Source organism: Rhipicephalus sanguineus, unplaced genomic scaffold (genome assembly GCF_013339695.2).
Source record: "Rhipicephalus sanguineus isolate Rsan-2018 unplaced genomic scaffold, BIME_Rsan_1.4 Seq1145, whole genome shotgun sequence".
In the NCBI taxonomy this organism is placed as follows: Eukaryota; Metazoa; Arthropoda; class Arachnida; order Ixodida; family Ixodidae; genus Rhipicephalus; species Rhipicephalus sanguineus.
The window spans coordinates 31,865-59,689 of record NW_023614401.1 but is presented as its reverse complement, the minus strand read 5'-3'; the positions used below and the strand labels follow the sequence as shown (position 1 = coordinate 59,689).

General features: G+C 46.3%; 1 protein-coding gene across 1 annotated transcript; it reads right to left on the bottom strand.

Moving 5' to 3' along the window:
• Positions 1–1,674: 1,674 nt before the first annotated feature.
• LOC119376285 (choline O-acetyltransferase) lies at positions 1,675–20,215 on the bottom strand. The gene is made up of 8 exons (XM_037646186.2): positions 20,198–20,215; positions 19,992–20,092; positions 19,415–19,567; positions 18,162–18,284; positions 16,565–16,703; positions 13,925–13,987; positions 7,426–7,560; positions 1,675–5,945 (listed from the first exon to the last, which is right to left on the bottom strand). Exons 1-8 carry the CDS (start codon positions 20,213–20,215, stop codon positions 5,706–5,708), a joined length of 972 nt encoding a protein of 323 aa, XP_037502114.1. The 3' UTR covers positions 1,675–5,705.
• Between the last annotated feature and the right edge of the window lie 7,610 nt (positions 20,216–27,825).

Below are 27,825 nucleotides of genomic sequence, written 5' to 3'. Positions count from 1 at the left end.
TCAGTGCATTCTATCACACATTACATTAGAACAGAACCACTGCTTTTTTTTCTGTCGGCTTTGCATTTACTGTTTAGTACGCAGGAAAAAAAATCTGATACGTTCGCATACACTTGAAAGCTAAATGGCTACAACATTTTGTGGAATTATTAATATTATTGTTTTGTGCTTGATATATATGGCAAATCAAAAGCTTCTACGGAAACATGATAGCACGAATACGTTCACAACAGTATAGCCTACGAGAGCTAAATTCTCTTCACACGTACAAGCTAGCCAGTTCAAAAAAAAAAAAAAAAAAAAAAAAGAGAAAGTTACAGGCTTACACGAGGTTGTACAAACGGGCTCGGATAGCGCAGCACGGGTGTTCTCGTTAGTGAGGTTTAGTTTACGCCTAAAGGCCTATTTCTGACCCCAAGCACTTGGCTACGTAGCTTCAAGGACACGAAACAACCTCACATTTAGCACCTTACGTCTCGACGGAAATTCAGTATACAACACGTTGTGGACTTGACTCTCACATTAATCCCGCCCTATAAATGGCTCCTGCAAGCCACGTCATAAGTATACATCAGCTATCCTTAACACGAGCCGTCATTAAAGCGGTTGATTCCGACAAGACAAACGTTTCGATTTCATTTTTTGGCTTCTCCATGAAAAGAACATCGACCGTTAAAAGCTTTCTGAACAAGCACCAAATTCCTTTGACATATTTCTGGTTGTGCCGTATTGTACGCACGATAGGTTCGTGCTGTCTGTCAGCGCTCTCAAATTCGCACCTCTATTTTGTTTGGACTTAACGCCGAGGCTTACTGTCACATACGCTTGTCCTCCTGTAACACATAATTAAATGCGAGCTCTCGTCGCTTCTTCTTTTGCCTCGTGTCCTACTTCAATAATCGCACGATGCTTCGAGTATACGGAACTCTCAAGTTCTTACACTTAGAACAACACACTCATGATACTCTTTTGTCATAATGACTTCACGAGATACAGTGACGTTTCGCAGATCGAACGAGGCATATATATGCTAGCGCACATGAGGTTGTTTCTGTACCAGTGTATTCTGACGTTCTGTCTGTGCATACAGTGGCTGCAGATCACGTTTCTGTCTAAGCGGTGCACTAACAATGCATATTTAATATCCGCCTCTTTCCGTGATGACATTGCCTGCCTTTTAAATAGTTATAAAGAAAGAAATGGTCGACTTGCCCTTGAGCAGCAAATTATGTCTGACAATTATCAGTTAATGTTCTATATATCATTGCGTGTTGGAGGCCTCCGAACTGAAAATGGTTATAACCAGTTTATTCATTTGGCCTTAATTATCGGCAATTAATGAACACTTCCTTTATTTCCGTGGAGCAGCCATTTAACGCGTCGCTTTGCAAAGTGTAACGATCACATTGGTAAACATACTCTTTTTTTTTTTTTCCACGATTTATGTCTTCTCTTCCTGTTTCATGTGTTCTTCCATTAAAGCTTCTTCACGGCATCAAGCTATAAACAACAACAACAAAAAATGCTGACACGATTCAGCACATCGAAGGATCGAAATTCCCCCTTTGGAATACGAACGAGACCACGTGATCAGACGTACGTCAACAGCGGCGCAGGGCCGGGGCTCTTCTTTTTTTTCCCCCCCCCTTTTTTTCATGTATTGCAGAGTACGCAGTTACGAGAGATTTGTTCCGTGCGAACGCAATAGCTCAAGGAAGGTAACAACCAACCCTAGCTGTTCCACTCAGTTCAAAAAGAAAATCCTAAAGACATCACCATTCGCACTTCTCGCTCCTTTACCGCCTTTCCCTGCAGGCCTCCTTCCTTCTTCCAACGGCCCCTCGCTGTTCCCGCTACCTTTTCTCTGCCTACTCTGTTAAGGAGGTGAGTTGGAAGCGAAGCGTATACAGTCAAGCCGCACGAGGGCAGACTGTCGCATTTCAAGCTGATATGAATTTCTTGCTGCTCACGGTTGAACACACAATGAGCCGACCACTATATACTGATAAATATATAAACGAAGCTAGCGACTCCTCGCTTGAAGCTAGCAGGCCTACGGGCCAAAGCCTTTTTTTTTATTGTAATTCTCATCTCTGGTACCAAGTCACACCTCGACGTTCTGCATCATTTTGAAGGTATTCGTTAAAAACATTGCTGCTCAAATTGAACCATTCGTGAAGGTTAAATGACTGCCAATGACATCTGGGATGATCACCCCGCAGATTGCAAAATGAGCTGCCATAAACGTGCGTTAAATGAAAAAACAACAACAACAACAACAAAAAACAAAAAACAAACCAAATGTATCACGCTTTTGTGACAGCTAATGACTGTACCAGCACTACGCCGTGCTAATTTTTTATACAATTTGCGTGTTATGTGGTGATCTTGTTTTCCTTTGATGACGACAACTGTTCTCAGATAAATGTGTAATTATTCTTATTAAGTGCTAAGTGGCGCGGTAGGCCTGCCGAGTGTCAAGGAGAAGCAGTGATATGTGTGCAGGGGAGGCCCAAAGAACAGCTGCGTTCTGGGCACACGCGGATGCCTGATTATAGGCACCAGACAATTATGTAGCCACGGGGTACCGAGTTCGCGGCTCGATTCCCAGCTGATAGCTTTTTGCGCACCTTTTAGCGCACGAGAACCGAAAGTGCATTGCCTATTCATACACATGCTGGTATGACGTCACTAAGACCGATTTCGCGCGATAGCGGAAATCATTCTTTGTGCCACTTAAAAAAAAAAAAAAAAACTAGGTCATCCATTTATTGCGTTCGACTGGCTTCAGCCTTCTCCGTTCACGTTTGGTGCGTCTTTTTTTTATTTCTTCAACGCGTTAAAATCTTTTTTTTTCTCATGCTTCGTCGTAATTTAATTGACTACACGGACACAAGAAGGGCGCACGTAACCTTTAACAACGAATAAAGCTAACTGGATATAATGGCCCGACATTGCGATTGTTTGATCATTTAATAATTGTTTTGATTTAACAGTCAGCGGGTGTCGCTGCACAGATCTCGTGCGACAGCTTCACACGACGACTGAAACGGAACAAAGGTGTCCAAAAACGTCCAATCCGTTAAGCTTTCTGCCTCACCATTCACGTGTGACTTGATATTGGAGTCACCTACCAATCGCGAGCAAAACAATGAGGTGCGATTACGAGCCATCTTTATTATGAAGCAAAAGCAAAAAAAAAAAAAGTAAACGACCTCCCTAACATATGTTGCCTTGAGGTTACCGAGAACGACGATACTTGATGTAGTTCAGGAATGGTGTCAGATTGTGAGGGTAACAACGAATGCGAATGCTAATTATGTGTCTTTTTCCGTATAGGTTGGTATTTTACAAATATGCTTAAACGGGAAACTGTGCTAGCGTATTTGGGGGTCGATTGTTTTCAAACATGGCCAGCACTTCTGAGTGGACGAAGGAACGGTTGCCGAAGAAGCAGATTCAAGCCGAACGAACACTTGCGGATGCACTCCTACATAAACCGCATGCAAGACTCGCGAAATATAACGAGCGAAAGGTATATAACGACGGAAAAGATGCAGAAACCATCAAGCCTGTCGTCCACTGACTAAGTAGGACTGAGTAACTACGCGTATTCATAAATATCAACCGGTGACGTCACCTCGCCGAAATGAGGAGCAAACCACCACTATAGGCGCGAGAAAAACACGGCGGACTCTTAACAACACCAGCTCACAACCTCCCCGTGTAATATGCGAGGAAACAAATAACAAGCGGCACGCACACTGTCACTTAAGAAGGAACAAAGTAACGAGTAGTTCAACAATACATGACGACGCCCCTCGTACATCGCTCTATAAGAAGGGCTTGTCTCAAGCTTCATGTGTAAGGCTTGCCTGCAGTGTCGCAACGTGTCTATACATTTATAGTTTACTATTTCATCTGAGCACAGGAAATGCCGCCTATGTTAGTGATGATCATTTATTGCGTGCTTTTCTGACTTTTTTTCTTGTTTGCTTTTGTTCAAACGCCGCACGCACGTACCAGACGTGTGCAATATCCCGTTAGATTGGCACGAAGCCTACGATACTTTCACAGGCAGTAGTGCATCAGAGCTCGCATCCGAGACACTTAAGTTACCTGCCGCTGTTTTCGTTCTGAGAGCCGCCTACTGCCCTCGGTCATGTTTCGTTCTTATTGCAGTTGCACAAACTCCGTACTTTTTGCTCCGCAGGAGCGGAGAGTAGTCGTTTTGTTAAAAGTAGCCTTCGTGCATCTCAGTAGTGAAGGCGGGTCTATGCACGGTGGCGGCCTCAATTCTGACGGGAGAGTGATTGTCCAGGAGGCTGCTTCCTTAGACAATGAAGCATGTGGCCTAACCAGCCTTGCCGGCGGCCTGTCCAAGCAATCTCTTTTATTTCCTTTGCAGCTGAACGACGTAGCAGTGTGATCTCTGCTCGGGCTGCTGAATCGACATAAATACACCAAAGTGTTTCATTTTTAACAAGACCTATCAATATCCTCGTACTGGCCTCGTACTGGGTGTTCTATACAGGTAGTACACAAACTTGTCATTCTTTTCCTCTCACTGCCAGAAATATAACGCGCTGCAATAATTAGAACAGGCGAATCTAGCCAGGTGTAGGTTCATACCCGGCCTGGAATTATGGTCGAACTGCACGAGCACTGTAATGACGTCGAAGAAAGGCGAGCGACGCTGCTGTGTTGTGTCAGCCGCAACCATTTACCACTCTCTTAGTTCGGTCACAAATCCGTGCTTACTCGTCCAGTTTTTGTTTTTCGCTCATAGTCCGTAACCTAACAACAGGCGGCATGGTTCTACGTCAGGGGACGCTCAGCGTCGATTTCGTTATCGTCACATTGTTTCGTCAAGTACAAAACTTTAAGCTCGTTGCTTTCGCGGAAAAGGAATCCCGCTTTGTGGTGTGAAGAGCGGGGCCGACTGTATTCGAGGCTCCTCTAGAACCCTGTTTCGCGGCGAGTTGCCTTCGCATGCAAACACACTTAGATAGTCACACACACATAAAATGGGCATGCTCAATTTTAGTTTCATGAAAGAGGAACTTGACGTCACTGCGCCAACTGCACCGCAGGTTAATGCCCTTATAGGTACGTGATTAAACGTTTGATTTGTCGAGTGGCGCGACAATTTTTACAGGCTATCCACTCGCATGACGAGTGAATTAGTCACAGGCAGCGTGGCAGCTCGCAATGCTTCAGGATGAATGTTCAACTTTGTGAGCAAGCAGCTCTAGCGTACTGTACACGACCGAAATGATCGAGAACAAGATCGCGTGTCCCAACACGTCTCTACGGTCGTCTACATGGGCAGATGACATGATTGAGGTTTCAACGTGAGCGGGCCATCTCTAACGCACCTTCAGCAAAAAGATTCGATGTCATACACAGGTGCCACTTGTTTTCCACACATTCTGGTCGTGATTCATAACAGCACTGTAGGATAATACCACTCCTTATATGACAGGTTACGAAAAAAAAACATATTTAAAAACAGTCACATCTGGCGATAGCAAGAGGATGACGCATATTTTTGTTACGAGCACCCCAATGTGGCTTTTTCGTAATCTCAAACAAAATATAAAAAAAAGAGTCCCTGATTTTGCGTGCGGGGAGCGAATTGACGCAACTTGATGAAATCGGTCGCGGAGCGGCAGATAAATTCGTTGTGCACGGGGCGACGCGCACTAACTGCGTGCCGGAGGCGGCGCCATGTTAAGCTGCGTGGCCCGCTTGAGGCACAGCTCTCGCATCTGCAAGAGGCTGCCCTCGAGACTGAGGGCGAAGAAGTCGGACGAAGTCTCCGGCGAGCTGAAGAAGGAGGAGACGACGTACGAGACCTGGTCGGCACCGATGTTGTAGGCGCAGCCGTAACCGTCAGGGACCACGGCGCCGTAGCCCACCAGGATGCCCTTGTCCGTGGCCAGCTACAGTACAAACGGCAGCGGGAGAATGGAACAACAGGAAGCATACGGTGAGGACAAAGGTCAGTGAAGCAACGCGCTCCATTTGTCTCAGGAATCGGTTCACGGACTTGCATGCACACAATAAAAGCCCAGACTGAGAGGGAAGCGGTGTCGGAAGTACTCGACGGTTAGAGAGCACTTTGGAGGTTGTCACTAATACGACCTATCCGGCTAAATACATTCCGTGAAAGTCACTTCGAAGTTTCCGGATGAAGCGACTGGTGCCATCGTGCCGGATCACTTCCGGTGCCACCGAGGCCCAGTTTGAGCTGCTTTACAAATAGTAAGAAACCCTGATCCGCGAGTTTGTCCTTTCTATATTCTGTGTGCTAGACCAAAAGGAGCTTTTTTTTATCAATGCGTAATACATGCATAATCAAAACTTCGCAAGCTTTTTGTCAAAGGTACACTTTCCAGCTCGCTGCTTAGGTTGCGAAAGTTAACGTCGCTGTATAGAAATCAGGTGCGGAACTACTGGATCGCGGTTTAAACTAGCGGTAATACCCTTTGCCATTAAGAATTGTTCTTATAGTGAATCGTAATTAAATGCGAATTTAAAAGCTCGAAATGATTGTAGGTTACACGGGTGCGAATAATAAACTTCGCTGGTTTAGTATACGTCTCTCATGGCATGAAAATTTGTCACAGCAGATTATCTACAGCAGATCATTTGTCACAGCAGCTTATTAGCCTACTGAGCAATATCCTTCTGCTGAGCCGTCTGTGCATACGCATGAGACAGCATCGTATCACGCGTCTTGCTTAAGGCACCTCTCCAGAAGCGCGAAAAATTTCAAAGTGAACCAGTGTCGTCGCATCTCGAGCTATACCTATCAATGATCGGTGAAATCGGCACTGTTACGAGAACTTTCAAACTTGACGCTTCGGCTTCGTCTATATTTTGGAAACGTTTCACGCACTGGTTGGCAAAACCGTTCTTACTTGAAGCCTTGTAGCACACTGGGCTGGCTGTGTGCATGTCCACCTCTCTCCACTCTTTATCTAGCATTTTTTTTTCTTTTAGATTCCAGTTGCTCCCCTCGGGTACTTTTCACATATATACGCTAAGACACTACTACATGTTCCGGATCAGTTATCTAAATTGGCCCTAAACTGCAACGTGCCGATGGGAAACTCGTGTACCTATGTCTCCCTTGAGAGAACTTTGACTCGAACAAGCAGTTTCCCGAGTTTCGCCGAAGTTCAAGTGCGGCTTTACTGCATGCGATTTTTATGCGCTACAGTGAACTGCTGTTAGCCAACTTATCCTTGAACCTTCTTACAAAGAAAGTGCCTCACCTTCGAAGAGCGCTAATCAGTTCGCTTGTATAAAGTCGGCTCTCAAGCATACCAGAAAGAGTTAATAAGGAGCTGGCGGTGGCTTCCGAGTTATCATCTTGCGTACAACGATTACAAACCAGCGGCAAAGGGAGTAATATACCTGACTCGTGGATAGTCTGAAGTGGAGGAAGTCGGAGTACGACTTGTCGTTGAAGATTGGCGCCGGCATTTCATGCAGCCTGGCCATTTCCCGAAGTCCCAATAGGTGGTTGTCCGGTCCCTCGCCGTTCACCGTCTGCACAAAGTTTCGTGTGCTGTCGCCACTTTGACCGCCATCATGTAGCGACGCAACGTGATGAACCTAACGTCGAGCGATCTATTACTGCTTAGAAATTCCTCTGATACCCGTCACGCAAGGTAACGTGCGCAGCCGCCATCTTGAACCTCATCACGTAGCGACGCAACGCGATGACCGTGAATGGCCAACTCGTCGAGTCCTGTATCCCCGTTTCGAACTTCCTCTGGTTGCGCGTGACGTAAGGTGACGTGCACGGAAATCTGAGCCACAGGACAGGCTCCAAACTGATGGCAGATTTAGTTTAGTTGCAACTATGCAGCAATCTGGAGGTGGTAATTGGTCGGGCGGCATACATTGGCTGCGCATCTCTAAGGATATTGCTACGTACCAGCGGCATCGCGGCCAAGGTGACGAAGAGAAGGACGAAACAGACAGACTGGCGCGTGCTGTTCGCGTCGGTTGTGCTGCTCGCCTAAGCTGTAAACAATACAGGGATACGTATCCCTCTGAGTTGGTGTCTTTTTCCGTAACATATTTGGTGGAGTGGTGCGATCCCCTACCTCGCCACGGAACTCCGCAGCGGACGTTGTCTCGAGGATTTCCCCATGGCCTCCCAAGACTCGGCTACATCCCCGCCGCCCGCATTGCCTCCTGCCCTACCTGCCAACCGGCCGCACCCACTTTCGTCACGCTTCCCGCCGTGAAAGAGCCTGGCGTCTTCTCGGGCCTCGAAGGTCCGCAGCTTTCTCGGACTATGTTCGTATTTTAGACGCTTCGAGAAAATTTTGCGGATATAGCGAGACCTCTTACGCAGCTCCTCAAGCAAGACGTCACGTTTACATGGGGCTCAGAAGAGGCTTCTGCGTTCTCAATCTCATCGCGCTCCTCACTACTCCTCCAATTTTGGCCCACTTTCACCCTGCTGCCCCTACTGAGATCCGTACGGATGCAAGTGGTCATGGCATCGGCGCCGTGCTTGCTCAACGCCAACGTGGCCACGACTGCGTTATTGCATACGCCAGCCGCCTCTTATTCCCCCCCCCCCCCCCCCCGAGCGCAATTATTCAATCACAGAGCGTGAGCGTTTGGCTCTCGTTTGGGCGGTCGCCAAGTTCAGGCCATACCTATACGGGCGCCCGTTTTCGGTCGTTACCGACCACCACGCGCTCTGCTGGCTGAACTCTCTTAAAGACCCCTCAGGGCGGCTTGGTCGCTGGGCTTTGCGCCTCCAAGAGTTCTCCTACTCGGTCGTGTACAAATCTGGCCGCATGCACCAGGATGCCGACTGTCTCTCCCGGTACCCTGTCGACGATCCTGATGATACTGACGCCAACACGATCTGCTCCGTATTCTCAGTGTCCAACTTGGTTCACATTGGGGAAGAACAGAAACGGGATCCCGTGCTCCTTGACCTCATCACCCGCACGGAATCTTCCCCAAACGACGCCTCTGTTCGCCACTTTGTGCTTCAAGAGGGCGTCCTCTACCATCGAAATTTCCGACCTGATGGACCTGACCTTCAAATTGTCGTGCCTAAGCATTTACGACGCAGTGTCCTCGCTGAACTTCACGATGCGCCGACAGCTGGACACCTCGGCGTCTCTCGCACATACGAGCCCGTACGCAGCCGTTTCTTTTGGCCAGGCCTTGCTCGCTCAACGCCGCTATGTCGCCACGTGCGAGTTATGTCAACGCCGCAAAACACCGTCGCTGCTACCCGCTGGCCATCTTCAACCACTGGACATACCCACGGAAACCTTTTACCGCGTTGGATTAGACCTGCTTGGACCTTTTCCCGTCTCAACCATAGGAAACAAATGGATCGCAGTGGCTACAGATTACGCTACACGCTATGCGATCACGCGAGCTCTACCGACAAGTTGTGCAACCGACATTGCTGACTTTCTGCTACGGTTATCTTGGTTCACGGTGCCCCAACACAACTGATCACAGACCGTGGCCCTCAATTCCTGTCTCAAGTTATCGCCGACATCTTACGTTCCTGTTCTACGCAGCACAAACTGACCACTGCATACCACCCTCAATCCAATGGGCTAACGGAACGCTTTAATCGCACGCTTACGGACATGCTCGCTATGTATGTGTCGCCGGACCACCGAGACTGGGATGTTGCCCTACCCTACGCAACTTTTGCGTGCAATTCATCGCGTCACGACACGGCAGGCTTTTCCCCTTTTTATCTCCTGTACTGAAGAAAGCCGACTTTACCGCTGAACACAATAATTCCTACCTCCACCTCGTCCACCAGCGAGTATGTCCGAGACGCAATCGCGCGAGCCGACGAAGCCCGACAGCTCGCCCGCGCTCGGCTGACGGCGTCGCAAACCAAACAACGACGCCGGTACGATGCTTCTCATCGAGACGCACATTTCGTTCCCGGTGACCTTGTGCTACTCTGGTCCCCTCATCGTCGGGTGGGCCTATCCGAAAAACTTTTGTCTCGTTACACGGGACCTTACCGTGTACTGCGTCAAGTAAAACATGTTACCTATGAGATTGGCCCCATCTGTCCATCGCCATCTGTTCGGTCCAGCGATATTGTTCACGTTTCACGGCTCAAGCCCTACAACACCGCTTCCGAAAACGACCTTTAAAGATGCGGGACGGTGCTTCGGCCGCCGGGGGTAATGCTACGTACCAGCGGCATCGCGGCCAAGGTGACATAGAGAAGGACGAAACAGACAGACTGGCGCGTGCTGTTCGCGTCGGTTGCGCTGCTCGCCTAAGCTGTAAACAATACAGGGATGCGTATCCCTCTGAGTTGGTGTCTTTTAACGTGATAGTGTTAAAGAGCTCGTATCGCAGAAATTCCGCCGTCGGCGCCGGTGTCGGCGCCGTTGGTTGTGAGCGAAAAATCATCATCTTGTCCGTGACCGAAAAATCGAAGGAGCTGCAAATAAAATAAATAATAGAAATGTTGCGTCCGAGTGAGAATCGAACCCAGGCCGTCTGCGTGGCAAGCAGGTGTTCTACCACACAGCCACGCCTCTGCTTGGAGCTGCACTGAAAGTAACTTTCATGCTTGCCAATAATACGCGTCCTGTATACGGGTGTCACAGTACGAGATGTAATATCGCAGTTATATTGCGTGGTACAAGCGTACATTGCCATCGGGCGTCACACTATGTCAGTATCATAACGACTTGGTGGTTTAAAGACAGCCACCCATTACAAAAGGCACACACATTACTGCGCGTATTCCCTTAAGACCACGTAGTGGGTGCATCGGAACTTCGAAAAAGTTTCTCGCGCATAATTGCTCCTGGTTTAAAGCGTGCTACCCACTACATAAGGCACACACCTTAGTGCGCGCATTCTGTTAAACACTCGTAGTGTTCGAAGTGCGCGCTAGGGGCAGGATATCGCTATCGCGTTCAACTCTTAAAGGCGAAGCTTAAGCGTCCCTCAATTTTTCCGTAACAATATCATTGCATGTTCACATAGTTTGTGCTCAGTTATATATTTTGACATCATAGTTTATTTATTCTTTCACTGTATTGCTGCATAACGTTAAAAAATAAAGTAGCCGATGTATACCCTCTATCTAAATCACTTCAGAGCAACCCAGATTTATCAGCACCGAACCTAAGTATACTTCACCGCGAGAAAGTGCTGTCGTAATTTCATAGAAACTTTGCTTAGGGTGCGCCATCGCACTCGCGAAGTTTGTGCATTGTATTGCAGTTTACGCACTGCGGGGCCTTAGGCATAGGATTCGTGTCTCCTATACTGAAAAAAAAAGCACGAAAGGCAACGGATAAGTGAGAAGACAGCACAAGCGCTGACACAAGGTGCACGTAGGGAAAATGCATTTATTTTGTTTTAGCTGCACGATAACTCAAACTGTCATTTCTTTGACAACGTGTGTGACGGTACATTCTTGCGCGTAGTAGCAGAGGTCCATATCACGAACAGGGGCCTGTCGTAGGCAAATCTATGGTAGACAGGGTATGTTGTACGTTTCAGTGAAACGATAGTATTCCAAATTGTCGCCAAAAATCTTTAAATTTTATTTTTTAAAGACCCCACTTGCCAACAAGTTTTGAGTTTTCCAGCTGAAAAATTCGCTCTCGCACTTTTTCATGGATCGCGCATGGCTATACATCACAAGCACGACAAAACAATGAAACGAAACCAGCTCGTCCATATAGCATGGCTAGGAAATGAATAGAGTGCCGTCCACGAGCTGAGCTGCATCCTTGACCCGCCGTGGTAGTCTAGTGGTTATGGTGCTCGAATGTTGACCCGAAGGTCGCGGGATCGAATCCCGGCCGCAGCGGCCGCATTTCGATGGAGGCGAAATGCTAGAGGCCCGTGTACGTAGATTTAGGTTCACGTTAAAGAACACCAGATGGTCAAAATTTCCGGAGCACTCCATTACGGCGTCCCTCATAATCATATCGTGGTTTTGGGACGTTAAACCCCAACAATTATTATTATTAGCTTATCCTTGGCTGTTTCTACCCAAAACGCGTGGACATACCCGTACCGTCCATGACACAGAAGGACTAAAGTGTTACCACATGCAGCTGGAAATGTCGTTGTAATCATCGTTCCATATCATTCGTTCGAGCACAGTAAGAAGCTCGCGAAAATGTGTAATTTGCCTGTATGTAGGATATACACGAAATCATTCAAGTTCAAACAAATCTCGTTTGACTCGATTATAACGGAGGAGGTCGACCTATGAGAGGAAAATAAAGCAGGGACGTGCGAGTCCATGCCACTGTCCTAGCCGCCATCTCTTCGTATGCTTCTCAGTTTGCAGTCCGATGGTGCCACGAGCGGGAGGCCGACCATCTTGTGCGAATACAACGTTGTGAAAGAGTCTACACTCAGCATTTCTCGCATCTCCTGTTGTTGCATCAGTCAGATTGGCTGACCAGTGAATATACGTGGACATGTAAACAAAACCTCGTTGTCTCAGAAAAGCCATTTCCGGTTTGAGGTCAAAACCTGGACACGCTTTCTTCAAGAACGAGGTTATGTCGCACAGCGAACAGTTGCGGACACTGCTTACTATCCATGTTTACTGGCTCATTCGGACCAGCGCAGCGTCTTTTGGCGCCAGTTATGCGGGTAAATTTCCCTGTACGTTGACGCCAAGAAACGCTGAGTAAATTTTTTTTTTCTGATCTCATATATAGGCGATGAAGCCTATGACGCATAAAACACACAAATAATGGAGACGTTTGTACGGAGCCGGCTAGCAGCTTCTGAGTGAAAGTACCCCTTATTCTAAAAAAATAGTAATCGAGGACACAAGAGCGTTTTGTCTTTTTCCTGAAGGATACACGTGGATGTAAAGATGTTTTCTGTAAATACTCGTTTGCAATTCAAACGATCGCTGCTTCGAAATATCTCAACAAGATGAGGTTGATTGTGTAGGTTTCTCGCTTTTGTGCCATATTATATGTGAGGCAAATATGTCTACAGCGTTGAAATTTAGGCCATGCTTTATGGGGGTGGATATTATCAATTTACAAAAAGTAGAACTTCTATACAGTTTAATCGTAAATGACGTGCTTTATCTTCTAACTACATAGGCGCTCATCGCAGTAAAACCGTTTCACTAATGTATCACTGAGATCCTGTAGCTTACTATTGCCACTAATGGTACTCTTTTGACACACTACGAAGAAAAGTTGTAAAGGTTTATTTTATTTATTTAGCCACATGGGAGCCAGTGATTGTTTGAATGTAAAAGATTAGTCGTCACAAGTATGCTTGAAAGAATGAAGTGCAAGTTACATTGTTAACAATCTTGTGCTCGGTACAATCCTGAGCAGAGTATTTCGGGAATTGAATGAATATGGCGCGACGGCTGAAGTTGTCAACGCGCCGCATGTCTGCGTTTACACCCTTGAATGAAGAGGTTGGACGGTGATCTATAGCTACGCAGCCTGGATCTAGGAACGCTAGGTGGGTTATAAATGTCGTGTCCACGATATACTGAGCCACTGATAAGAAAAAAGTACACCAGTCGCTGCCAGATTTAAAACCATATTTTGGGTCTGTTCAATCACAGAACACTACCACAAAATGCCAATGTCCGTTTCGTAGTAAAAATACGATACAAAATACGGTCGGGGAAACCACCTCTAAAAATTCTACTTGCGTTCGGTCAAACAAGACATATATACTATCATCCTCTTAGAATATTTCTGTATGGTTGTTCGTTTTCGCCTCATTAATTGGAATTTATGCGATGAGTAATAATATGAATTCGAATTTCCAATTAGGCCAACTTAGCACACTATTAGAATAATATGAAAGTGATCCTTTTATTTAAATTTATTGGGTTGCGAAGGTTTAACTAATACAAAGAAAGTTGACTCACGTATGTCAGTATTTCAGTTCCTTTAGCCACTGCTTCTAAGAAGAGTTGGATCTTGTCTTCTTCCTGCGTGAAAAAAAGAAAAGAAAAATATAAGAAAAAGAGCAATTTGAAATATTTCAAGGGCAGGTTATGAACTTCGTGGTTAGCTTAAAGTGTTTGCGCTTCTTCATCTCGATACGGTCAGACACACGGCGCCATTCTTAATTTTCTGAAATGTCTACTGTCTTGCTTGCCTGTTTGTACACGGACATCTTTCTTCATTTGTGCTGGAAGAAGACATCCGACATTATTTCTACCTTTTTCAAGGGTTCGTTTAACGAAGCGACTCGCCTGAGTCATTTTCTGTTCCTATAATATGTTGTTTGTGTTATTGTTTTAGCACTTTAGATGCGTTGGCTTGTTCTTTCTTTCTATTTTAATGACACTGGCTAACAGTCCCAAGGTTACAGATACAGAAATAATCAAGAAAGTGGACGGTGGAATGGCCGCCGCCGCAGGTCAGTTCGTAGAACATCGCACGCGTAATGCGAAGGTTGCGGGTTCGGTTCTAACCGGCGGCGAGTTGTTTCTTCGTCCATCTTATTCAACTTTCACTCTGTATCGTAATCAGTACAATTCAATAAAAACTACAAAAAACAGTTTTTTGAGCTTTCCTTGACATCAGAACCTGTTGGCTTATCTGTTGGCGTCTAACAAAGAAACAAGCCCCTCGATTCATTCCCCTTCTTTTGTTCTTGTCACATGTGACGCCAGTGGACCGGCTGCTGCTTTAGCGAGCCGTCAGGTGAGCTGCCGTGCGTACGAGGTGCACCACTTGCGGTCAGCACTTGTAAGAAAGTAAAGAGAAGGATAAGTCGTGAGAGATGACGACATGATTGCCTTGTGGCCGTGGCGACGGCGACGCGATGATCCCAACCGCTCGCAAACACCTCCGCAAGTGAAATGCTATGCACGCTCATGAAGAGCAACTCGAAATATTCTTCACCTCGTGTGCGAAAGGCTCAATGTGACATAATCGAATATATACCGCCGTAAGGAAAGGCTTAAACAAGTGACATCGTTGTCAAGACTGGTTCCCGACCATGGGCTAACGTGAAATGTATACTTAAGTCACGATAAAGGTTCTGCGTGCGAAGCTTCCATAGTAAGATGAACTCACTCCCCTTGCCGAAGAGTTGTGATCCGGGTCAGTTGGCACATATTCTTGAGGATTAGAGGCAGCCTAAATAGGCAGTGCAGAGGAGAGAAGCTGTATACACAACGACTGGACTAAAAACCACTGTTGTTAGTCTAGTCAATGCGTGTGCAACTTCTCTCCACTGAGCTCCCTCTTTTGGCTGGTTCCAATCCTCAAAAAATACCTCCCTTCGCGATATGCCTACTTTACTGAAAATGCCTAGAGTCATCATTTAAATATATCATTCTCTGTCTCTTTGACATGAGGGTAAAAATGATCAGAAACGGGTCTCGTTGACGCCCTTTTGTTTGTGTGCCTTGGTAAACGCAAAAGTAAAATGCGTGACATAACCACTTAAACAATTATTTCCTCTTTTGTTTTACTACCGAGTGAAGTTGCAATTTCGATAACGACACTTGCGTTTCAACGGCACTTTATGGCTCGTACAGCAGGCACCTTCCAAAAAGGGGATGGCGTGAACGAGGTTACCAATATGCACCTAGGATGCTCGTTTAGAGAATGCATAACTTGGAGCCCGCGTGCTTGGTAATTCGGGACACCGACCACTTGCATCTCCTGTCGGCTGAGAATGTTGATCAGTCGCATCACCTAACTGTCTTTGTGAAAGTTCCATCAATCGGGAACGTTTAAAAATAGCAGCACTGTAACGTACTTGCACCAGTGGCGTAGCCAGGGGGTGGCACACGGGGCCCGTACCCACCTCCCTCGAAACAAATTTCAGCCTACGTCACTGGCTTGCATTCCAATCACTCCACTGAAGTAACGTGCGACACATTTCATCCTAGAAGTTTGACTTTGTTGGGTTTGTGGACCCGTTTAAGTTTTCGGTGAAACTTTATGACAATGTGAGCACTTGATTACGCTTCGCAGTGGTGCTCTTTTGGCGCGAGGCATAAGGAATCGCTAGATTTGAGACAATGCCTTGTGTATTGACACCGTTTTACTGAGCTGATAGAACATTAATTTTTTTAACGTATGTTTTTTTTTTTTGTTCAGGAGAAGTCGCATGCACCCACCTCCTTATCGGACCATTATACGCGGCGTCTTCTGCCTGTACTAGCTACAGTACGTGCTTAGTTCTACGTTTAGAACTAAGGTAGTTAAACAAAAAAACCGCCTTCCTCCCGTCTCTCGAGTGGAAGAAACTAAGTATAAGTGACAAACGCTTGAAATTATATTATCCACTACCCCGAAAGTAGCATTGACGTGGTAATGGCGGCTTGCTTACGATTACTGGCGTGTGAGTTGTATTAATTAAATAAACAAACAACAACGCAGCTGTAATATTAGGCACGCATCACTCGCTTTGGACGCCTCTTCATTCGTGCAGAGTATAGCGACGAAGGTCCCAATGCCCCTATTAAAACAAACATACGCACGTTTTAAATACAGTGAGCCGCTCTATGAAGCACCTGCAAAGCTCCACGCGTGTCGCGGCTTACCGTGGCTGGCACGGCGTCGCACATGGCTTGAACCCAGGCGAGCGCCTGCGCTGTGGCTGCACGGATGTTGTCCACGCGGCCCAGGTAGAACTTGCGCAAGGACGCGCTCTCGTAGGTGGACACCAGTTTGCGGTGCACCCTGCGTGTCACAAAGGAGGCGGGCGCTTGCATTAACGAACCCGCAATTCCCGAAAGTTATCGCTGCGTCTCTGGCAGGGGCACAACAGACGGGCGAACACAGAAGATGCGCAAAGACGCTGATTTTTTTCAAGCATGATGGCATTTTATTGTCAAAAAGCAGAGCGGGCTCGAGCAACAAGCCCAAATGAGCAAAACCACCTCGCTTTTCGTAATTTTTCTCACCCACAACAATTGGAGCGCGTTTGCAAGTTCGGAACAATGAGCGGCCAAGCCGAAATGCTAAAGACTTTGCTTCGCTTTATGTCCCGCCTCTGAATAAGATATTGATGATGTGCTGAGCGGTCAACACATCTCGTGGTTCCCTGCTCACGTCTATAAGGTATTGCAGGATGCAATCCCAACGAGCGGGCTCATTCCCTAGCGCGAGAACTCGCGTACCACGTTGGGACTAACGGACCGGTTCAATCACAGGACTGCCTCATTAAGGACCCTTTAACCACATTTAATGAAGTTACGTCTCACTATTCACAGAGTTGGAGGAAATTCCCTCCACCCAACTCGAAATTAAACAGAGCCCAATCAATTGCTCCCAGACTTTTGCAGACACTCGCTTATCTTACTCCTGGAGCCTTCAATTGGTCCAATCCCGATTTTCCACAGTGGTGTTCTAAATGCGGGCACGAAACCTGCTCCTTCGACCATACGCTCTGGCTGTGCCGATTGAACGTGGGCTCCACTAACCACGACGCGGATGAGCGACTGCGAAGTCCGGATCTCACGCATCAACTCCAGGCCGCCCAGAGGGCTCGTGTCGTCGCCGAGAGTCATTATCTCCCGGTGCCAACATTGGTGGAGCCACCGACTTGACTAGGGAGGCGTCTTGGCCTATTTTAATCTTGTCCCTCAGGATTCCAATAAAGTTCATTATATGTATGTGCACAGCGAATAATCTTTGCCCTCGGTATGCATTTTTTTACGTTCTTTACATTTATGCGGAAGCATGCCAGCGTCACAAGCGTTGCTGGGGCCGAATTCACAAAGCTCCTCGTTCATATAGTTCTCCTGGCTGGCTGACTTCCCTATGTCCGACGCCAGGATTGGCTGGAAAATGCTCTTACGGACAATTCTAGCGTAAGAAGTTTCTTTTTATTTTTGTTGTTGTGGTTAATAGTAGAGCTGTACTCGGGTACACAAAGCTTTTTATCCATAAGTAATGTTTGTCACCGGCCGACCGGCTTCGGTAACGATATGTCGCCTCTTTGTCGACTCTTAGTTTTTGTTTCACACTTACTGTAGTTGCTATAAAAATAAAGTTAGCGCATGCGAATTTTTATGACAGGCAGTTTGTTCCTTTCGTCATGCTTATGTAGGCAGGACACAGCTATTATTTTTTTGGACCCTCTTTCATTTTTTCCGCAAGTCTAGTGGACTTAAGAAACTAAAACGTGAAACTTACTTGTAATAGGTAAGTTGTAGAGCCAGCTGTATGTACACATCGGGACTGATGCGTTGCTCTTTGATGAAGTTTTTGCCGTAGTTCGGGAAGTGCAGAATGTACAGGTCCACGTCTTCCGCCAGGCTGTAAAACACATTGCAAACCCTTCATCCCTGCATACACACACTTTCCACCTTTGTTTATAGGATGGCACGTGCCGGCACCGCAAACAAAAATTCTTTGTCAGAAAGCAGAATTTTCCGCTCACATTATTCGTTATATTTAGAAAGGAATTACGCTCAAGGCGTCGAGTTCGTCGTGCGGAGCGCTTTTTCTCATTTCGCTTCGTTCTCCGATCCCCGGGCACTGTTCCGCAATCGTGATGCTTATATATCTTAGTGTTGGAGTCCGGGTCCAAGACATGTTGACTAACTGAAAACTATTAAACGAGTAGTGCTTCTGTATTAGTAGCATTGGCGTTCATTTCCCTCCATTTGCAGCAATACGGCCATGACGTGGGAATTGGACTGGATTTATACTATACCCGTACAGCTGCTGGTGCGTTGCTATGCTATTACACATGCATTCTTTCTAGAGCAAAATGACATCCGCTCTCGGAGACGAACTGAGCCAATGCTTGATTGAAATTACTTTGGAACGTTCCTGTTGGTTCTTTCCGGTGTCTCTATTGCTTCAAAATCGTTCCTCCCTCAGCGTGATACCTTTCTTGGGACCCCAGCTGGAACCCACAACGAGTCGGTTTCATTGCACGTGAGAATCAAGCTAGTTCAGGAAATCGCATCAAAACTGAAAACGCCGGGTAATGCGCCTGATGGCTGCGCATGGCACGCGAACCTTCAAGGTGCCGCACTGAGCCTACCGAACGCTTCATAGTGATACATCTGGAAGCACAGAGCTGTTTCGCCGCGTTATATGTAGACCATTCTTTCATTGCAATGCAGGTATGAAAAGCAGTGTCGCTTGTCTTACAACGTATCCTTTGATTCCCAGAATTGTCAACCCACTGAGCTTGACGCCAAGCCTCCAGATGACGTGATTAGAGCTCTGAAATGTGAAGTGCTGCGACAACAGGCATTGGTCTGCGCCCGCGCCAACCAGCTCACCCAGAGTTACGAAAGGAGGGGGGGGGGGATTGGAGTCTTCATAAATACTAACTGCAGCTTCTATTAAAGAAGTTTCAGGAATTCTTAAAGCGGAGGATCAGAGGGTACCTCCATTTTTTGTATGTTCAATAGGCTGAAAGTGAAACGTACGTGTTGATGGCCTTGGTGGCGTCCTGGAGAGCCTTGAGCATGTCGTCACCGAGGTCCCAGCTGAGTCGTGACACAGGGTACGAGGAACACAGGGAGCTCGTTCGAATCGAAGGTGACCCAGGAGGAGGTGCCTGCTGCTGATGGTACTGCTGCCTGCCGAGAAAGAACGGACCACGAACGTATAAGAACAATCGGGCGTTGCGAGGACAAGAAATTGACGTGGTCAAGAATTTTTTTTATTGTTGTTTCCTGCACTGATCGACTCGAGCGGCATTTAGTTTCGAGCTTGTTCGAAATATAATCTTTTTCTAAATATAATTAAGTATAATCGCTGTTGTTTTGATGATGCTATTGTGCAAAGTACAGCTATTTTGTTAATCGACATGTGAGGTCGAATTGATAAATGTTTTCAATCGTAAGAGCTGTTTTCAATTGAGCCGCCGCATTTGCTAACATACCTCAACATTTCAGCTGGTCGGCCCCTGTTTAGCGTAAAAATATTTTTATGAATACGGGCCCAACTGTTTTTTTTTTTTGAAGCACTTGCAGTGCATATGTTAAGTACTTGCACACTCACATGTGCTGGAGGAACTCTTCGCAGAATCTGAGAACGGTGATTCCTTCAGAGGCCGAGTGCTCGCAGATAATGCCGTTGATTCCGTCACGGCTGACGACTATCTGGTGACCGGCAGTAGTGGAGTTGAGAAGGATGCAAAAAAAAAAAAAAACAAAAAACAGAGCGATCGTTGTTGACAGCAGCAGATGTCTACTTCTGTGACTCACAGCAAGAGGAAAATGCATGGTTCATTACCAAATTTAGAATGGACGTGACAACTACGGGCATAGTGCACGAGGCGCTGTCGATATTTAGACGCATCTTAAATGTTTCAGTGAACTTCACCGGCCGTGTCATATAGCTATCGCTTCCACCACCAGCCATTGCTCGTCTTGTAACCTTCCAACGACGCCCCCTAGGGACCACTACACTCCGTTCATTAGGAGTCCCCGTCTGTTCGGCCTGTCAGACGCTTCTTCGAAGTCATGCACTTTTTGATGACGAAACAAGCATAGATGTGGTGCTCCGCACTTCATCGCCTCGCGAGAGTCCATTAACGTCTCTATTTCAACGTGTATCTGCCATTCCCCAATTCTGCGTAGAGGTTCGCCGCCCCCCACCTTGGTGCCCTCGTATTACGGTTGAGAAGGAACATGTGAAAAATAGCTTCTGTCGGTTAGACACAATCTTATACATGTCGTATGCAGCTTTTCTGGACACCAGCGGCCTAGTTCGCGTGAACGACACCACGTGGCGTATCGACCTTAAAGAATTCAAAAGTCCCGCCATGACGTATGCAGTGACGCGGCACTAAATAAAATAGAATCAAAAGAAACAGTACACACGCCCCGAGACTCGCTTCACCTCGGTGCGCAGAAAAGAGAGCGCTGTTTGTCGGCGTTATCTCGACGGCGACGACTGGCAATGAATTGGCAGTTTTTCTAGACGTGCCATGCCAAATGTCTGGCCGTTATAGATGCGCCCACGATGCATGAAGAGAATCGTGTTTTTATTTGTTTGTTTGTTTGTTTTAGATTCTTGCGCTGCCGTACCAGTGGGATATTGGAGCAGCATGCTGCTTTCCGAGTTTCTTTTTTCAGCTAGCGGGAACCATTATGTTTGGGTACGAACAGGATATTGTGGTTGCATAATAAACCGAATTTCCTTTCGTGTACCACTTGGGTGATGCTCGTTTGCTCCTTGCGTTACCTCAAATTAGAACTGGATAAGTTTGAGAACGCTAGGAATGAGAGTAAAAAAAAGGAAGTTAAAGATTGTTTTTATTTGTGTTCATTTAGTTCTTATTGAAATGTGGCTGCCACCGCAAGCTTGGCGCCGTCTAAGCGGGTGTGCAGAAATGATACAGTCGTTGAAAGATGATCTTGTACACCGGAAAATGTGAAATTGGTTAGTTTTTTTTGTTGGGAATGAACGTATAGTAGAACATATACGACTGACGTGTTGTGTAATAATCTCTAGATCTGCCGTCTATCGAGCTAAAAAAGGCACTTATCTATCCTAATTGCATTTCTTCTTTTTCTTTCTTTTTTTCCCTTTTTTTCTCACGGTCGACTGACTCATATGCTGGATGTCATTGTCTTGAATCCTGTTGGCGCAGATACACCAATAGGTTACTCTAATGGGCTGGAAGTTCTCCTGAAGATCTACTTTCATGTTCTGTAGGCGTAGTCTCGTTCAACTTTGCACTACAGCAAGCACAAAGTCGATCATGAATCACCTACTGGCCCAATCGTCCACTTGATCAGCGCAAAGAAATTCAGAAGAGCGAATTTTGGCGTTTTTGCGCTGACAACAACGATTGTTAATGCATCATAATATAATAACTATTCCTACAATCTCTCAAAATCACTTCTTTATTCTGTATCACTCCTGATGTAGAATACAAAATGCATTTGACTTGCTCAACAACGGGTCACAAGACACATATCAGAGAAAAGCGAACCCGTTAATTCCCCCTCCTTTCGTTCACCCAGCATGTGGAAATTTCTTCAGTTGTGAGTGGAGCTCCTTCTGTTGCCACGAAGATGTGCAGGCATTCCAAAGGAAATCTTAAACCTTTCTTTCCAGGAGGTTCCCTTAAGAGAACGATGGTGTTTATGCGCACAGGAATTTTGATAAGTAGTTTTTCGCTCGTAGCTATGACTGAAAAATACCAGTCTTCAACCAGATAAAGCCTAGCGAAATCTGCTTTTTCCCTTAAAGGAGTCCTGACACAAAAATTTTCGCCCCGCGTTTTTTTGCTGCAATGTGTTGCTGGGGGCCTATCAGTCAAAACACGGCACATCGTTTGCTGCAGCGCGTGGCAGATAATTAATTACAAGCTCCTCATTACCGACACAGCCTCAGTTTCGGTTTGACAGAGCTCCAAAAACGACAAGCCGCCGGGTGCAACTACCACCACCTAGCGAGTGAAACGCGCGGTCACGTGAGCACAACGAACAGTGACGCATTTCCGCGTGGTCTGTCGTCGTCAGGCTCATAGTCGTCTGATGGCGACGATTTTCTTGCGACGGGGATGGAAGGAATTTTCGACGTGGCGAATCACTTCAGGTTTGACCCGCTGGCGAGGAGCGATTCGTCGGGAAGCGCTTCAAAACAGAAATGGCGGCTAGACGTCATCATAACTTGTACCGGCTGCAACAGTTACGTAGGGGAAGTAGGGGGGTCACCTCGGGTCACCTCCGAGGGTGTAAATGCACCAGGTGCGGCCTCTAATGCTGGGTCGCGCTCGCGAACTTCGAAATTCACATAAAATACCGTCCAAGCTTTATTCGCTGTCGATATTTTGCAGATGGTACACGCACGTACACGGGAATCGATTCAGCGGGCTATCTCGGCCGCGAAATTTTGTGTCAGTACCCCTTTAATATCTACTGCTTTTCAAGCAGTAGTCTTCTTCCTCTGAAAGCCCAACGGAAAATGACCCATGTCGAATAGAATGATTACAGCTCCACTCGAGGGTCTTCAAAACCGGAGCTTTCTTTAGATGCGAAGTATCTTAAGGCGGAGCTCAATCCGGTGGTGGTGGTGGTGTGCGGCGTGACCACCCTTACTGCGCATGCGCATACCCTCCCCACACACCTCCTCTCCACTCCCCCTGTCCTCTACCCCTCTCCCCTTTCCTCCACTCACCCTCTCCACTCACCCTCTCCCCTTCCCTCTCCCCTTCCCTCTCCCTTTCCACTCTTCCTCTGAAACGCGGGCTAGACATGCCGAAATTCTCTCCTGCGCAACGCCGCGATGAGCTCGAGCGCATGCGCGTCCCCTCCCCTTCTCTCTCCTCTCCTACGCTGCCCCCCTCTCGCCCGCCTGTCAACCGCGTTCCCCGCTCGCCCTGTGAGAATTAACGGCCAGGCTAGATGGAAGATACGACGCGCGTAGCGTCCCCCTTCGCGTTCCACGACGCGAGGTCGTAGCATGCCCAACGAACGCCAACGGAACGCGATCGTGCAAGTGCTCCGGCTTCGCATCGGCTCATGGTCCCCTTTAGCGGGAGATGGTGTAATTTTTTTGTACTTCATGATGCAAAACATCAGCCACGTATTGAATCCTGGAATCTTCTGGCTTGATAGGAATGTCAAAGCTGCGAAGACATTCCTGGTTGGGATTCTTTTTTGGCTCAAACGTGTAGGCCCACCTTGAAAGTCCCTTCCACTGTATCGGGTAGTTTTGTCTCTATTGTAGATAAGGAAATCATAGTAAAATAGATAGTAAGAAATATATAATTCAATATTAAATTTTACTGCAACATAAAGGTTGCAATAGAAATAGGCGCGAAAGCGACTAAGAAAAATTAATAATATTTCAGAAGACACGATAACTGGCATGTAGCCTCGACTTTAATAATAGGGATATCTGCACACAGGTGTGAAGTCTGGTTAATGCGCATCGATAACACAGTGTTATCATAGATGCACGCGTTTTAGAAAACATGCTTAAAACGTACTTGTGGGCTAGTTGGTTGGTCATATTCACGATAAACGGCAGCGCACACCGGGTTAAGACAGATACACAAAACACAAAAAAAGGACGACACAAGCGCTGACGTCCTTTTTTTCGTGTTTTGTGTATCTGTCTTAACCCCGTGTGCGCTGCCGTTTATCGTGAATTAGAAAACATCCTCTAGACATGGTATTCCCTCTCAGCTTTGTCTGAGTGGAAATAGGTCAAAGAATTGAATTCCTGTCAATCTGATAACATGTTATTTTTTTTCTTAGATTAGGCCTAAATCTGCCCTAAATGGTGGCTCTGCGCTGTACAGCGCACACGTGTGCTGTACAGCACAGAGCCACCATTTAGGGCAGATTTTGTAGTGATGCGGAAATTACCTCCTTGATAGTCAGAAAGTTCAAATATGTATACACAATAACCTTCTCAATATTTACTTATGGACAAATATTTGGGATCGTGGAACATGAGGTGAGCATGAGTGAGGTCACGCCTTTTTAGAGTAAATACTTACTCTATCACTATATATATTCGCGATGTGCTTTCTTAAAGGGACTGACAACCGACCGAAATGTGTCACAAGACCCTGGCTGGAATTGCAGTGACATAAACGAGCTTCTTTTTTCACCATATGATTAGGATTTGTATTGTTGAATTGCGCTTTGAAAGTCACAAGGGCATGTCGCATTGCCTGACGGGCAGCCTTCATAGTGCATGAATGAGATGTGCAGAATGCTGTACGCACTCCGGTGCTATTTACTAAAAAAAAATGCGTTTAAAATAATCCGCGCGTTATTAGGCATTCTCGATTTATTCTGTGCTTATAAAAGAGTAAAAGGAGTGACGTTGAGAGGTGGCGTTGCCTTCGCGACTACTAGTGAACGCATGCCGAGCAACGGTGTATGCGCGCGGCGCTTTCTACGTTGAATGAACTTCCAGGTAGCACACATCAAAAACCGGAAAAAAAATGCATTCCATAACGTTTGGGCTGTGGCATGGGCTTCGCAAGACACTGAACTACGTAGGCGGTGTCACGGCTGAACGTTAGTAAAGGCATCTTTTCTTTTTTTAGTGAGTGCTACCCGCAAGGCATTCTCCACACACACACACACAACACAAACACCAACACACACACACCACATAATACACACACACACACACACACACAATATATATATATATATATATATATATATATAATATATATATATATATATATATATATATATATATCGAGAAAAGATGTTTCTGGGTCCAGGTAAATGAACGCAGTAAAACAGACACGCGTACGAAGCGATTTATTGACGTTTCGGCCGCGGGTCCGGCCTTCATCAGAAACGGCGTATGCGCGCGTTGGTAATTTCTGATGAGTCTTCTGATGAAGGCCGGACCCGCGGCCGAAACGTCAATAAATCGCTTCGTACGCGTGTCTGCTTATAAATAATAAATTTTACGTAGATATATATATATATATACGCATTATCTATATATATGTATAAATAAATAATTAAAATAAAATAAATAAATAAATAAATAAAATAATAACATATACATATATATATATATATATTATATATATATTATATATATATAATATTATATATATATATTATATATATATATATATATATATATACCGACACGGTAGTCAAACCTGAGGCGAACAAGCAGGCGAGCTTGATCTGTCATTAGTTTGATGAACCGTAATTAGGCTTGGCTCGGGAACACAGTGCGGAGGGCAATCTAGTAAGCGTCGAATACTTGGCTCATTGAATCGGTAAGCAGAACTGTAAAGCGAAAAGCGCGCTTGTTAGTTTTGAAGTCTTCTTCCCTCGCTGTTTTCATTCACTCTGTTGTACATTGCTGCTAACATGGGTACCTGTTAAGGGAAAGTCATCAGTAAAGACAACATGCATGTGTCCATGCCTGGACTTCCCTCTTAGTTACTCCCTCTTATTACTCTTTCAACGGCGTGAATGGCGTTGCGGCAACAAAGGCAGTGTGTAATCGGCTAATATTCCCTATGAAATTACCTATGCTTTTCAGGAAAGCAGCGTACACTAAAGAACGTGTTGAAAGGGTGTCGTTTCGCCTCACAAAAACAGTCCTGATATCGTGCATGCCTCTCGACTGCATTATCGCCGCGCGCCCGCCACTTCCAGGTCACGAATGGCATGCACGTGAGACAGCATTCTTCATAGCAAAGTGGCGAGTGCCGAGAATTCAAGAAAGGAAACGCAAGCCAGCAGCAAAGCAGACGGTTGAAGATCTCTCCGTCGTTGCTATGGCAACGGCGCGCGCGGCCGCGCTCGCTTGCGAGTCTGCTTGCCTACCGTTTCGCCGTCTGTTCCGTGCACACCGGTCTCCGCCGCCAGTCAGTGAGGGGGTGGGGGGAGGGCTTGGGTAAAGGGAGGGGGCACTTGCTGAAGGCCTTGGCAGTTTGAGAGAAACACCTATTCTCATTATTCTTGTCGGTAAAACACCGCCTCCGTCAAACTTTTGGGAGGGGAGGCGGCCCTTGGGGCATACCCCCTAGCTACGGGCCTGGCCTCTGGACTCCTAGGTGGTCCCGGTCGGTCTACGAAACTTCTTCCGAAGTACCACGGTCCGTACCGTGTTGTCTAGCAAGCCTCGTACTTCATATACGCCGTCAAGTCGCTTGAGACTTATTGTAATCATGTCCGGGCATGAGATTGTGCATATGGACCTGCTAAAGCCTCACTGTCACTGTGCAGCTGTCCGTGATTAGCCAGGGACGCCTCTTTTTCGGAGGGGAAGTAAATGTAATGCAAAAGAGCAGCACTACTTGCAGAAGCAGAGAACGCTGCTCCCGCAGAAAAAAGGCGACGATTAAACAATACAAGCTTTGCGTTGGTTCTAGTATTACTGGTTGCGTTTCTGCGTCGTCTCTAATAGTAGAGTACTTCTTTAAAACGCTTCATTATATTACAAATGGCTGCCCTCATGCTTGCCTTGGTTTCGTTTTGTATTGCCTTCTTATGGTTGAGGTTAACTAAAATCTGGGTTCCTTTTCTTCGTTATTAAGTAATGGGTTGCGTGGTAATAAGAAATGAAACATTAGAAGTTTACTTGCTCGATTTCCGAAAGCGAAACCGAAACTGCAGCAAATATCTTGGTTGCAATGCTCCAGCGAAAAAACAAGCAACTAAATCTTCAGCAGCGTTGTACTAGTAATAATAATTGCTGGAGTTCTACGTGCCCAAACCATAATATGTTTACGAGGCATGCCGTAGAGGAGGGCTGAGGAAATTTCGACCACTTCAAGTTCGTAACGTGCATCTAAAACCAAGTACACGAGCCTCTAGCATTTTCGCCTTGTTCAAAATGCTGGAGCCACCGTCAAACCTGTGCCCTTTGGGTCAGCAGCCGAACGCCGTAACCGTTGTACCACCGCGGCAAACATAAGCAATTCTGAGAGACACAAAAAAAAAGAAGAAAAAAACCGCATTGGGATTCGAACCAAGGCCCCAGCGATTGCGCGCAAACAGCCAGGACGGATGATCAACCCATTCAGCCACAGCGCGCGGCGGCTAGCCTGTGATACGATAGCTATCATAAGATACTACGGTCAAACTCTCCTTGCAACGCTCCTTGCAAGTGTCCCCACCTGCCAAAGAGCAGGAACGGAATGTAAAGTGAAAACACTGCTTTCTGTTTGCAAAAATGCGCTGTAGACCATAATTCGATGTTTCACAGCGCAAGGAACGGGGACGACATTGGAAAACACACACAGAGCTGAACTTACAACTGACTATATTTTCAAACTTACAGCAATTATATGCGCTCTTCACCAGGAAAGAAAAAGAATAGAGCAAATGAAGCATACAAAAAATTCCAGAAAAAATTGTAGAAGCCCAAACAATTT